Source organism: Anolis carolinensis, chromosome 4 (assembly GCF_035594765.1).
Source record: "Anolis carolinensis isolate JA03-04 chromosome 4, rAnoCar3.1.pri, whole genome shotgun sequence".
NCBI lineage: Eukaryota > Metazoa > Chordata > Lepidosauria > Squamata > Dactyloidae > Anolis > Anolis carolinensis.
Genome location: NC_085844.1, coordinates 40,954,487 through 40,969,340, shown reverse-complemented (window position 1 = coordinate 40,969,340; position 14,854 = coordinate 40,954,487). Strand labels below are relative to the sequence as shown.

The 14,854-nt window shown below is 37.2% G+C and overlaps 1 protein-coding gene across 9 annotated transcripts in view; it reads right to left on the bottom strand.

Annotated features, from left to right (window-relative positions):
* Nucleotides 1-450: 450 nt before the first annotated feature.
* The window catches only part of ncoa2 (nuclear receptor coactivator 2), a 162,810-nt gene continuing 148,406 nt past the window's right edge, over nt 451-14,854 (bottom strand). For 6 of the 9 annotated variants that reach the window (XM_062980269.1, XM_062980267.1, XM_062980270.1 and 3 more), the window contains 8 exons: nt 11,991-12,156; nt 10,836-11,117; nt 9,147-9,236; nt 8,251-8,479; nt 7,278-7,455; nt 5,660-5,858; nt 4,923-5,012; nt 451-4,020 (listed from right to left, as the gene is read on the bottom strand). In XM_062980269.1, the coding sequence (XP_062836339.1) occupies nt 4,009-4,020; nt 4,923-5,012; nt 5,660-5,858; nt 7,278-7,455; nt 8,251-8,479; nt 9,147-9,236; nt 10,836-11,117; nt 11,991-12,156 (1,246 nt within the window). In that variant the 3' untranslated portion in view covers nt 451-4,008. The remainder of the gene's footprint in view (nt 4,021-4,922; nt 5,013-5,659; nt 5,859-7,277; nt 7,456-8,250; nt 8,480-9,146; nt 9,237-10,835; nt 11,118-11,990; nt 12,157-14,854) is intronic. The other 3 variants (XM_062980274.1, XM_062980273.1, XM_062980275.1) reach the window with 3 other exon arrangements.

Below are 14,854 nucleotides of genomic sequence, written 5' to 3'. Positions count from 1 at the left end.
TTGATTCAGAAAATTGCATTGGACAGGCAGCATCAGCTCTACTTTCTTAGATATGGTTATCATGTTTTTCTATGAGAAAGCAGATGAAAACTTGTATATGGCAAATGTTGCATATCTCAAAAACTAGACCTGATATGGGAAAACTAGTGCCATTTTTGGAATCAGCAGGTCAAATATACGCAGAAACAGGTCTAACATTTGAGGCACCAGAATGTGTTTTGGCCCACAGGTCTCCAAGGCAGACAGAGTTACTTGTGTGTACACAACTATGTAATTTGTACTTCACTCAGATCAAGATTACATTACTTAAACAGTTCAAATGTCCCAGTTCTAGAACATGTAAAAGTAAAATGGAGCCAATAAGGTAAGTTGTAGATGGAGTTCAACCCAGATGTCAGCTCAAATGCAGAAAGGCACAATAGAAGAAAAGCTGCTGTATCTAAAGCCATGTAAAACCCGAAGGCATTAAAATTTATTAAATGATGCAATAACAGAATTCTTTATTTACAATAGCATTATTTAACATCAAATAAGCAAACAGCATCAGCAAAGCAATATTAACTTGCATAAATGTATTTAAAATTTCTCTGAATATATCTACCTTTGCATAAACTGCTCACACTAGAAATACAAACATCAATGCAGGTGAACAAAGTGATGTTCAGAGTCAACTCAGTTTTGAAAATAAATCACAACCTGAAAACACTGTAAGCTTTCTCCTGAAGAACCATAGTTTATATATTGCTTAGTTTTACCCTCGTATAATCTTTTCATATACACACACTCATACACATCTCAGATGTAACTTCATGAGGAACTGTACAAATAAAACCCACAAATGGCAAAAAAGGAAAAAAAACAAAATAAATGAGTCAATGTCTGAAGAAATGTGTCCATCATCTCTATTCAACGACTGAAAGCTAAGTGATGATGCGCTTATTCCAAAATTGTACACAATTCACTATACAAATATAATACATCAGACAGCTATGTAGGAATATACAAGACTTAAAAACAGATCTAAGGCATTATGCTAGATTTTAGCATTTTGAGGTTCTTGCACATAGCTTTACCTGTAGTAAGAAACCGAAAAGATTTTGTTTTAGTCTACAAAGAAACACCAGGGAGAAATTTCTAATTAAAAATCAAAGCCACTACAGTAATTTTCTTGTGCAGAGAATGCTTTTGCTCTTAGGCAGCAATACTACCATACAAATACTAGAAAACTTTAAATTCACACCAACAATTAATGGCTTAAGTTGCATTTCAAAACTGATTGTGTATCTTTGGGTTTTGCAAGTAGTGCTGAACCACCTTTGTGTTAAGCCTGCATGAGCTCCATTTTTTTTAATACAGATTAAAAATGCATTGTATAAATGGCAGAAACACTGCTTTCAGTTAGTACAGCCAATAGAAAGACAGGTGGAGGCAATATCCTGAAAGTTGGGGTAACTACTTAAAATGCTGGAAAAGATCCATTGATTCTCAAGTGTACCCAAACAAACTTGGTCAAATGGAGCTTTGTTTTGTGTTATTGTTTATCTATATGTATTCCTCTGACTTAATATGAAAAATGATTTCTTTTGCATTTAAGTGTCAATATGAAAAACACTGATTATGTTCTAACAGAAAACCCAACCAGTATCTCTAGCAACCTTGTTGTGTACTGAATAAGAAATACTGATTATAGAAAAGACATTGGTATCATTTTCTTTGTCTCTAGCATGATTAAATGCCTAAATCCATTTATTGTGGTGAAAGTTTAAAAAAAATCAAGATGAATACAATGATTCTAAGCTCAACTGAAGAATCAGTGAATGGTGTAGACATAATTTGAACTAGGTCCCATTTAGAATTACATATTTGTTCTATTAAAAACAGATCTGAGGTCTAATAACTGAAATATTATCAAGGCAAACTCACCTAAACATCATCTGATACAAAGAGTTTTAATTCCTCTAGATGTAGGTTAATTTATACATTATTTCAATGTAAATATCATGGAGCTCAAGGCTGACACTGATTTCTACCAGATGGCTCAGTTGTTTGAATAGCGACTTTTGTGTTTCAATCTACAAAAGTGTTGACTGCTGAGAAATGCAGTTCCTCCCAGTGTAACAGGAGGGATACTCAACAGGAAACAAATGGTTTGAAATGCACTCTATATACTCAACGTATTATTTTCAGCATTCTATGAAAGTCGGATTCTTTGTATATTTCAACCTTCATCACAAGCAAACCAGATTCCAAGGTAAGAAACCTTCCACTCCCAAAGACATGAATGATGATTGAGATAATATAAAATGCATTGCATTTTAAATAACATCCAAAATTTGAGTCCAGGTACGAAAGTGTGTGGCTTGTGGGTAAGAGAAAAACAGGAGGTTGAAAAACAATCAGTTTCCTGATATTTCAAGTCCTCAGAAACGGATGTTAGCTTTTATACTAAAAGATTACTCAAACCACAGCAGGAAAGAGTAAAACCACTATAAGCAGTGGGCTGCTGAACAACAGTTTCTCTAAGATTATTAAGAAAGAATATAAACATACAAAAAAGTCAAGAATTGGCTCCTACAGTGGCTGCATATAATATAAGTTTAGATAAATGACTTATGAGCAGAATCGCAAGGTTTAGAAAATGAAGAGTCTCAAGCCTACAAATTAGGTCTAATCAAGGCATTGTGATCCTTTACAAAACACTTTTTTTCCAGGAGACACTCACGGCTATGAAGATATCTAATTTAATACTGAAGTACCTCATTTGGAAATCAACTCCACAACATGTATACCTCACAAAATTATACAATTAAAACACTAAAGTCTTTAACTTAAATTATTGCTTGTTTACATAGAAACTATTTTTTATGTACCTTACAAAACTTTCTCATAGTCCACACTGCTTCAAAATAATTAGAACATCTGATGGTTAATTCTGTAGTGATATCTGCCATCGCTTAAGTCAGTGTTTTCCCTAGTTGTGGAGATGGGAAAATGGAAAATGTTTCATTTATAGGAGATGCCTTTCACTTTGACGGTTTGCCTCAATCCTGCCACTTCCATCACCAAGAGATGCACCTTTATTTAAAATTGTTATTCAGCAACTAATCGCTACCTGTGATTTAGAGCTCAGGTAACAGGCCTACGGATTGGATGGGGGTTACACATTTCTCAATCTTGTAGGAAAAGCAAAGAGAAATGGCAACTGAAGGCAGGAGAAAAAGCAAGAACATTAATTCTAGTCAACTCTTAGGATGCTGAAATGAATTGAAATGAAAACTTAAATAGTGCATGACTCATGGTTTTATTTAAAGTAACCCAAAGGATTTATAAACAGCCCTCTGATAGGGTATCTTAGCCTGTTTACTAATGTAAACCTATTTAAAACTGACTGCTGTTGTTTTCTAGCATGGTATACACCTAGTCACCAGACACACGCTTCTCAAGCCTATTAGTTAGATGCCCAATGTCTGCATTGTGTTATCTCCCACTCTGGGAGTCACCATCCAGCGTACTCTTTACCTTCCAAAGAGAAGGCCACTGATTTCCAGGTGGAACTGAATCCTTTGCACTAGACTGTGTAGCTAAGGAAAACAAAGAAAGAGATCAAGATCTAAACCTAAAAACAGAACAGAATGAGAGGATGGTTGGTTTTCCTTAAATACATACATTTAAATACATTCAATCTGACATGGTTTATGAAAACTGGCTATCAACATTTACTTTGCAGGAGAGATCTAAGTTGCACTAAGGTGAATGCAGTGAACAGACTGAGCAACTGTCTGCACGCTAGCTTCAGACTGTCAAAGAAGAGTCTGCTCTTCCACCAACAACGGTTTCGATTCCACTCAAGAGTGGCATTGTTCTGTTTGCAGCACTAATTTCTACTTTTTCCAGAAGAACTGACTGGCAGAACAATTGGGGCAAGACCAAACGTATGCAGCTCTTCAAACTGGTAAGTAGTTTGGTCTGGAAAGGCCAGTCAGTTGAAGATATAAGCAATCGTCAGCGTCAGCAATATTTCTGCAAGACAAAAAAGATGCATTAATAGTAATGAATACACATATACTTTAATCTTCTCTGGAAGTTTTCAAGCAGAGGCTAGATGGCCATCTGTTGGGGGTATTTTAACAGTGTTTCCCTGCATGGCAAGGGGTTGGATTTGGTGGTCCTTGTGGTCTCTTCTAACTCTTATTCTATAGACTTCAAATTGGCAGAACCCTCTCCAAATATATGACTCCCAATTTCCAGGCACAGTGAAATAATAATGATTACAATGGAGTCAAACTCAACAGGGTCTAACTTTCTAATAAATTAATTTTACACAGTATAGTCTGTTCTGTACAAGTTATGTAAATAGTTTACATACTTTGGGACACTTCTGTTTGCTGAACTGGTGCTAAATTCATGATTTTCATCATATACAGTACAGTCTCGCTTATCCAACGTAAACGGGCCGGCAGAATGTTGGGTAAGCGAATATGTTGGATAATAAGGAGAGATTAAGGAAAAGCCTATTAAACATTAAACAATGTTATGATTTTACAAATTAAGCACCAAAACATCAAGTTATACAACAAATTTGACAGAAAAAGTAGTTCAATACACATTAATGCTATGTAGTAATTACTGTATTTACGAATTTAGCACCAAAATATCACGATATATTGAAAACATTGACTACAAAAATGCGTTGGATAATCCAGAACGTTGGATAAGCGAGTGTTGGATAAGTGAGACTCTACTGTATTTGGGTTATAAAGAGATATGGTTCCAAGGATGGATTTCCAGTAAAAAAAGTTTAGAAGTTCATTTAGGGAGAGTCATCCTGCTTGGATGTTTACCTACAGCTGTTCATTGCTTTCCAATGGAACAGTATTTGTGTCTTTAACAGATTCAAGACTGAGATATTAATTCTTTCTTACCCGTGATGCATCTCCCTCCTGCTTTATCATATCCATTCCAGGTAGCTGGTTCGGAAAAAGATTGCCTCCTCTCATAGCAGGATCATTAACCTAAAGTAAGGTAAAGACTAGTTTGTAAGTTAACCACAGAAACAGAAGCTGACTGTTAGCTGACTATAGTAGAGCATGCAAATAGAAACCTTTCTTGTAAAAAAGAAAGTCTGAATAAGAAGGTGCATTTTATATGAAGTGCCATGCATGTGCTCCAACCAACTTCTTTCTGTACTATGTTATACTTATGCATACTTGATAGACTTGGTGATATATGTATATGTGCCTGGACACAAATACATATACATCCTGCCCAAGATTTCGCAGAAGACTCTTTAAGGCTACAAACCATGCCTCTTCAGATTTATCCTGAATTTAATTTAAAAGAATAGAATGAGTACAAGTGCGGCTTGTAGAAATAGGAAATGCTTATTTCCTATTTGGTAACTTAAGATGGCTTCTGAGCAAATTGTGTTTGCTAAGTAGCAGCAGTGTCAATGTGATAAATATTTGGGAATGTAAAGCTGTCTTTATATAAAAGGAACATACAATTCTAACCCTAAAGACTCTTACTTACCTTTTAAAAACAAACCACAGTAACATTCATATGGCCTGAGTTATGTTTCATCCACAACATTACAGAGATCTCATCCACAACATGAAAAAAACTTCTATTTCCTGAAGTGCTCCAGGCCGAGAGTTCTCACCTGCTCAGGACCCATGGAGGACAACCCTGATGTAGGCACAGAGGTTGCTGAGGTCATGCTGATCTGCCCTGTCATCTGGTTCATGTTGTTCATACCGCTTGTGTTGGTCACCATGGATACATTGATGTTCATGTTGTTATTGTACATGCTGGTGTTGGCTTGCTGCCCAAAGTGTGGTGGAGATTGTTGTGAAAACATGCTACAGGATGAAGTACACATCGGCATGTCAGAATCAAAAGGTCCAAATTAAAAGTCACTCAGGGTGCAAATACTCTTGGAACACTTTAAAAGATTTGTTGATAGACCTGGCAAAGGAGTCTAAAAGGCATGATTTTGGTAATTCATGGGATCAGGTTTAGGCAATGATTTTACCATAATTTTCCCAATTTGTATGTATCTAGTTGTTTGTGGAAGAATATTTGCTATTTCACCCACTTATGTTTCATCATCAAGATGAAAAGATAAACTGAAATATTCTGAGCTGCCCTTAGTGTGATTCTCAGATAGTTGTGAGACTGGCACATCCATTTCAGAGAATCAATGAAGTATCAGAGGCATGTGTATATTCTAAAAAAGATAGTCCTGTAAGGATCAAACTGCTTCAAGCAATTTTCTTAATGGTGGAATAAACCTCAGAAATTAAATGTAAACACAGCCTTTGATGAAGATAAGCTTTAAAACAAATGAAATGCTTTCAAAATTTAGGCTGCATCCATATCCATATTTGCCTGGGAGTAAGTGCCAAAACTTACTTCTGTGTACAACTGCACAGGATTGCATTATGAATTCAGTTGTTTTGATAGTTAGAACATTGCTTGTAAATAAGCTCTTAAATAAATTTTATTCTGGATATTCTTACAGTAAAAAGGGAATGATAGTGGACAAATGTTCTCACAAACCACAAAGCTTTTTTTTAAAAGAAGGACTTCCATGCGATTAAATACCAATGGGTTGTTGTATGTCTTTCGGGCTGTGTGGCCATGTTCCAGAAGCATTCTCTCCTGACGTTTCGCCCACATCTATGGCAGGCATCCTCAGAGGTTGTGAGGTATTCCATACCTCACAACCTCTGAGGATGCCTGCCATAGATGTGGGCGAAACGTCAGGAGAGAATGCTTCTGGAACATGGCCACACAGCCCGAAAGACATACAACAACCCTGTGATTCTGGCCATGAAAGCCTTCGACAACACATTAAATACCAATGCTCACAAAATTCCGACAAATGGAATAAGAGCTTTTCATCTGCTCCTATATGGCGTCATACAATCACAGTAACATCTCTAATTTTTTAAAATGTGCATTAATTCACCCTGTTGAAGTATATCTGGTAAATTATGATGGAAAAACAGTCCATGAGGGAAGGTACAATTAAGATTTCCTTCTCTTGTTTTTCTTTTGATTTCAACAACGATTCTGGTGTCAAGCTGCAGAGTTGCAGTGCTATGTGGATGGCCATGTTCAAATGCTGCACCTCTTTCTTAATGCGCACAGGAGGAAAAGAGTCATCAAACGATGGTTGCTGAAGAAGTGCATGAATGAGTTATGTGACAAGAGTAAAAACTGACATGCTGCAAGTCACAGACAAGCCACAATGATTTCGAATTGTGAGAACCTACCTGTTTGCACCAATATTCCCTTGTGCCCATCCGTTCATCTCTGTGGAGGACTGGTAGGCAGGATTGGCCTGAGACTGCTGTATCATGGGACTCTGGCTATGCGCCATTCTTGGCGACATCAGGGGACTTTGAGGAGTAGTAGCCCCAGTGAAGCCTGGGTCGGGCTGCTGATTTATACCTAGGAAAGAGAGCAGGTACTTCAATCATCCTCTGCATGGCACCTGAGACAGCACAAATGAGCCCCAAACAAATACTGCTATGAACACAGCACTGAAATCTATTTGAAGAGAACTTAATGAACCAAGACATAACTAACTTCATGTCTTCCTTATGGCCACTCCCAGGCCACAAGTATTGTAGATCCCTCACTGTTTCTATCCTATCCCAGCCTCCCACATTTGTTAACAGACATCTACTGGAGATTGGTTGGAAAAAGAGGGAACCAAGCTTACACCAAATGTCAAACGCAGGCAGAATAAGATCTCAGCAATTCCTTTGTTCAAGGTGAAAATTCCTTCTTTTTGCAACTTCATCCTTACTCGTTCAATAATATGAACAACCAAATTTGGATCTTATTAATTTTAGCTGAGTGGCAGAAAAATAAAATAAACATGTTCACAAATACATAGGAAGTGAACAGCTGTTTATATTTAGGACTGATGAAATTTGTTTAGAACTTAAGAATCTACACTGCCACATAATCTGGAATAAACAGATACTCTGGGATTAGATCCTGGGATATAGGGCAGTGTAGATCCACCCTTAGTGAAACGATAACTTTTGAACTATTTCCACAAGGGTGAGAAACTGCTGCCTGAGAAAAAATAATCCTCCATTCCAATAATCTGGACTATTCCCATTTTAATTACTAATACAGAAGCTTCTCAAGAAGCTGCGAGGGAGAAGCTGTGATCCAGAAGTCAAGAAAGTTAGGACAGAGACTGATGAAAGATATTGAAATAAATCAAAATACCATAATTTGGAGGAAATGGAAACTGTTGGGTGTTTGCCTGGGGAATCCGGGGGTTGGTCATTGTTGCTGGTATGCCGCCAGAGGCCACCATACTTGGTGTCATATTCATTGTCTGTCCTCGCATCATCAGAGTTCGCTGTTGTACTTGCTGTTGCATCTGCCTATGCCTTAGGTGCTGGCTTAGTATCTCCCTCTGCCTCTGGGCTAACATCTGTGAATTGATAGGTCCCTGCAGGAAAAACAAAGATGGATCATCACATGCAACTAGAAAAGGCATTTTCAGAAGCTCATACTTGTCAGGAGTGCTGGCGTGTATCTCTGCCTTGCTGTTTAATTTTTTTATTGGTAAGGTGCAGGATTATGTCTGGGACCTTCAAGCGCACTACCATTCAGTTACAGTTGCTTACTTTGGGGAAAGAAATGAGAAAAAATCCACCCAGACAAAACTCCATGGTTGAGTACATCATCATATGAAAGTGGTAGGAACTACTAGAATAAGGCCAATCTACAAAGTAGGGCCTAAAGTATAACTTGCAGTTCTAACATTTGCAGGCTGAATTATCAAACTACACACATTGTAAAAAACATTCAGATTAAAAGTAGTTTTTAATCCTTTGTGTTTTAGCAATTTTAAGGACAGAAAGCATAGCTCCCATATAGAGATACTGACACAGAAAACAAGATCCATTTGCATTGTTGTCTCGCAACTCCACTGGTTAAAATTATAAGATGTGTTCCTCTATGGAAGCCTCTCTAAGTATAGCACTATTCTCATCTGTTTACAGTGGTGGCTAGCTCACTTATGCACAAGCAAGAACTTTTGAAACTGAGATTTAAAACTGCAGAGGTTTTAATTATAGACCATCAGCTATATAAATTAGAATAATATTCAATACCTGATCCCTCACCTGTGTAGGTACTCCAGGTCTCAGAGATAGATTCATATTAGAAACATTGCTGATCTGATTTATCAGTGGCTGGCGGTTCTAGGACAAGTAGGAAAAAAGAAGAAAATGAAATTAAGAAAAACAAAGTACATTAAAATGCCAGAAGAAAGAATTTTGCTTTGTTCACAAGTATCAATCATAAAGTTAAATGATAATGGCTCAGTTAAGATGCAAGGCCGTGCCTTATTCTTTGACGATGAACTGTAGTAAGGATTCTGGATGTAACAGCAAACCATGATTTGCCATGACAAAGGAAATATGGTGAGAATCTGAACGTGAAAAGACAAAATAGTGTGCAAGCTTGACATTTGTTCAGATAATGTCAAATTATGGTTCATATACAGTAGAGACTTGCTTATCCGACATAGACGGGCTGGCAGAACACTGGATAAATGAAAATGTCAGATAATACAGAGTCTCCTACTGTTACCCATAGAACAGCCTGGCAGGAAGTGCCTGGATGCGGAAGAGGAGCGTGGAAATCACAGAGGGAAGGAGGAAGGATGCTTCTGCTTCCGGTCCTGCCTCTTTTCCCCCTATTCTCCCTCCTCCTCCTCCTCTTGCCCTTTTCACTTTTTGGGAATGGAGAGAGTTGGAGAACGCTCCTTTAATTGAAAGGGAAATGCTGGAGGAAAAGGGAATGTCAGATAAACAAAGGTGGGATAAGCGAGACTCTACTGTAATGTCAAACTAAATCTCATACATGTGTATGTGCAGGGTGTGGACTAATTTGTGCAGTGTTATGACAGGACACTGTTCATTTTCTCTGCATACATGAACTATTCGTATTTTATTTGTTGGATATAGCAATGTTGAGGAAAACAGAATAAGAAAGGTGAAGTCGATTCCCACAACTTCACTGAAGGCTTTGAATGAAAATATGCAGCAGACCTAAAGAACAGCTGCTGGGAAAAGTGAAGTTATAAATAGATTTTGCCAATTTGAGGATGAGAGATTTTCTTCTTTTTTTAGTACAGTAGAGTCTCACTTATCCAAGCCTCGCTTATCCAAGCTTCTGGATTATCCAAGCCATTTTTGTAGTCATTGTTTTCAATATATCGTGATATTTTGGTGCTAAATTCGTAAATACAGTAATTACAACATAACATTACTGTGTATTGAACTACTTTTTCTGTCAAATTTGTTGTATAACGTGTTGTTTTGGTGCTTAATTTGTAAAATCATAACCTAATTTGATGTTTAATAGGCTTTTCCTTAATCCTTCCTCATTATCCAAGATATTCGCTTATCAAAGCTTCTGCCAGCCCGTTTAGCTTGGATAAGTGACTCTAATGTAATTGTTTTTATATATACCTTTTCTTAAATTCATCATTTGGCCAGAACACAGATGTGCATAGAAATATTGCAGGATATTTAGAAAAAGAACAACAACATGTGACTTACACTGCAATATATATGACCAAAATAAATCTCAGAAGTTATCACTGAACCTTCAAACAAGTATACAAAATCTGAATACTACGGACAGGTGAATATGTATTACCAGGAACCAAAATCAATGTCTTGTCTCAAGACTATTTATTTCATATGTGAAATCAAATATTTACACAGCCTATGTATTTCTCTATGTATTTCTCATGAGATGGTAAAAACAGCATCAGACAGCATATGGAATACCTGCTGTGCTTGAAGTCTATGCTGTAGTTGTAGTCGCAGTTGATTTGGTTGGCTCTGCACTATACCCGCAGGCCTTAACCCAGGCCTGGGCTGCATGCGCAGTGCTGCGTAACCTGGTCGCTGAGCCATTGGATGAAAGTTTGGATCCTGTATTGGTGGGTAATTGCCTTGGGCCATTTGAGCCTGAGACGCATACTGCTGTGTGAAAACAGGTGCCTTTTGTTCCAGGATGATGTTTGATTCTTGACTTGAGAATGGCTCTGGATCCACAGCTTGGCTCTGCTGAGGGAAAACAAACAAAAATGTACCCGAAGACAGAAGACTTGACGATTTTAGAATGTGTATGCGCAGAGACTTAAAAAACACACCTAATTGATATATAGGCAGTCCCCAAGTTATGAACAAGATAGGTTCTATAGATTTGGTCTTAAGTGGAATAGATATATATCTTTGGATAGTATAGGGAAGAGTTAACACTCCTGTGGTGTTTGTTTTGCTGTCTGTGCCCGTTCGAAGATTTCATCTGTCTCTGTGATAATTGAATTTTGAAAAATGTAGCTTGTTGTGGAAACAAGGATTGTTGAAAAAGGTTCAGTGGAGATACCTTTCCCCCATCATAACTCTTTCAGGAATGAATTTCACTTCCTAGGGGTAGATTTCTCTCACTTCCTGTTGTCTCACCCTATTCTTAATTATGAGTCGTTTTAAGTTGGATGTTTGTAACTCAGGGACTACCTGTATATACAGTTGTACTGGACAGAAGGAGAAGCATTTATGTAAATAAGCTGTGATGGTCCCAGAGCTCATACACCTTCCTTCCCAACTCTTTTGCAGCTAAAGAGATCAAGAGAAACTGTGGTTTGATTCAACTGTAGTTTACCCAAATCACCACTTTTGAGCTGAAACATCACAACACTCTGAAGATTGTTTAAACTCTGAATAAAAAAGTTCCTCAAATGTAAAAGATGAGGCAACTTGTTCCCATCTCAGGAAGCAACCATTACTTTTATGTCTAAATTAGCCACTCTACATCTTGATTCTGTCAGGTCTTTGGATCTTGGATCAGATTTCTGTGCCACACTCTACTGAAATAAATTAACTAGAGAAATTTCAAAAACATTTAAAAGATGCCAAAACATTTAGTAGCAAGTTTACCTGACTAACTAGTTCTGGTATTCCAAGAGCTCTGTCAATTTCTTCAAGACCATCAAAATTTCTTAGTGCCATATAAAGCTGGTCAAGAAGAGTTCCCTCATCACTTGGAGACTCCGTCACAGGATGCTGGCACAGCAAGTCATCTGGAGAGCTCCCAAATGGTTGCCTACAAAGAAAAGTAGATGGCTTGGTAAAAGATCAGATCTCACCCTATCCAAAGTTCCAGATTAATTCAAAAAGAATCCCAGTTTGTTCGGCAAGAAATGCTACCTTGGGCACACCCTGTTTCATCTGGGATTTAGTTAGTACAGTACTTGGATGGAGGAAAGGCTAGTTAAGAACACACTGAACTAGACAGTCAGACTCAGTAAGGCTCAGATTCAGTAAGTAAACTGGCAAAGCACAAGTCCTTATAGTAATACTTATGTCTCAGAGGACTGTTTTTTATCCTCATTTTTTTTCAGCTGTGCAACAACAGTCCGAATTTTCCTGATCGCAGCTCCAGGAGGAAGGGGATAGCATGAATGGACATCTACTTACATGACATTGGATGTATGCCAGACTGTATTAAAAAATAAACATTAAAAAAATGTTTGTGAACTACTGCCACTGAGTTGTGGACAGATCTGAAAAGTGAAAAAATCTAGGTTTCTGATCAACCACAAAGCAAAAGTAAGAAACACAATTTATGTCAAAGAGGAAGTGGAAGCACGCATTTGTCTTTCCTCATTTGCTGTTTTTCATTTGCAACTTTCTTTAGCTGCTCGCCGAACTCCTACATCCACCACACATGGTATGTATATTATCATTCTAGGGAGCATGAAGGGAGAATGGTAAAAGTGGTAGGCAGACAAAAAGTTAAGAAACCCTCACTGTCACTTTTCTGTGGTAAATCGTACTTTCACATTATATTCAACAGGGAATTTATCTTAGACCTCTTTATTTCTATGCTTATCACTGTCTAATTAAGAATACAACAAGGATTTCAATTAGTTTGTGCTGCAATGTTCCTTCTATTTTTATATATGGTTTAAATTTAAATTTTGGTGTTATTTTAGATTTTAAATTTAATGCTGGATTTGTAGCATTTTCTTGAACAAGATTTGTTGAGGAGTAAAGCAGCACTTAAATAATGTAAATTAAAAATATTTTTGCAAAATTGTTTCTAGGACTGATCAGTTGAACAATCTTGCATCTGAGTAAAAAAGCAGATATAACATTCAGCTGGCTAATCTAAGTAAAATTAAACTGAACATATTTAAATGTAATAATCTCTCTCAACCAATGTGTGAAACAGTATTCATCTTCATCATCCCATGTATGATAACATTTCTCTACATGGAAAAGATGATCTTCTACTTGCAGACATTTATTCCAAAATGAAAGAAAACCAAGTGTTAACCAAACATAATCATGGTTGCTAGAGAAAAGGATATTGTTGCACTTTTGAAATGAACAGAGAAGAACTTTGTAGCATAAATTTTTGTGGACCAAGTCTATGTCATCACAAGCATGGAGCGAAGTGACTATGGACAGACAAGTATACCCATGAATGGGAAGGTGTGTGTACGAGTACCAATAGAAATGAAAAACTTGTGGGTATGGTGATGAGGTGAGAAGTTGAGTTTGAATTATATTTATTGTTGGGGGGGGGGGGGCAAGATATTGCATAAAGCCAAGATAACCCTATGAGTGGTAGAAGGAATTCTTGGAATGTAGTGTGATTCTGGCTGGGAACCAAGAAGGGGTTATGACAAAATGAGCAAAGGAACCATCAAGAAGCTGGGGTGTTAACTAGTGATATGTGTAGTGTGCCAGGAAACCATTGTCCCAGTTCAACAGTCAATGGACTGGAATTTGTGGCTACATCCCAATTCTGTTGTTTCTCTTCCTAATCTCTCATTGAAGTTTGCTGTTATGAGGTCTGAGATGGAATGCCAAGAACACTGAAGCATTCCGCAACTAGCTTTTGAATATTCCCATTGTGTTTTCTACAATCACATTTGGTAACAGAAACTTGCTCTGCATATTTATCTCAAATAAACCATACTGAAATATTTTTGATATCTCTTGTGATAAAGCTAAGTACTTGGTAGGCCTACATAAAACCAGTAGATGTGTTGTCATTGCTCTGAAAAGATTTACAAAGAGCCACAACACAGGCTGGAAGCTTACACAACTATACAAGGCTAAGAACTAGACAGAGAGACTGCTTCTTTCCTTGTGACAGGATTGAAATGACTGAGATCAGCAGAAGCTTTAAAGCTGAAGCTTTATTGATATAAATCAGTAAAGACATTTAGTCATTTATTCATCCTGCTTGATCTTAAATAGGTCAAGTAAGACAGCCATTAGGCCACAGTGAAACAGTCTTCCTCAGACCTTTCCAGAAAGGAGTAATTCAAGTGCAGTCAGTAAAATGCTTCTTGTTCCTTTTTACTAGTTGATTTATTTATTTAGAAAAGCATTTTTATCTTGCCTTCAGGCACAACTTTAGGTCTGAAATCTAGTCCAAACTCAAAAGATAACAATACAAACAGAATTTAACATCAGCAACAATAATGAAGAAAGGCTATACATAGGACATTACTCAGTGATTCAGTGGGAAATGTTAAGTGTTTTTATTGTAAAAATGTGGCCACAGGTTAATTATGTTAAGGAGTGCTTTGAATATATGTGCAGAGTAGAAATATGAAATAGTAGAAAACATGGTAAAAACAAACAACAGGCAGCAGACACAAGACCAATATTATAAACAAAACATAAACCAATTTACTTCAAGTAAACCCGTAACTCTTAGGATCACCAGAAATTTATATTTTTCTGCAGTTTTATAAAAGATTTATGCAATCCTGTATTAGTTT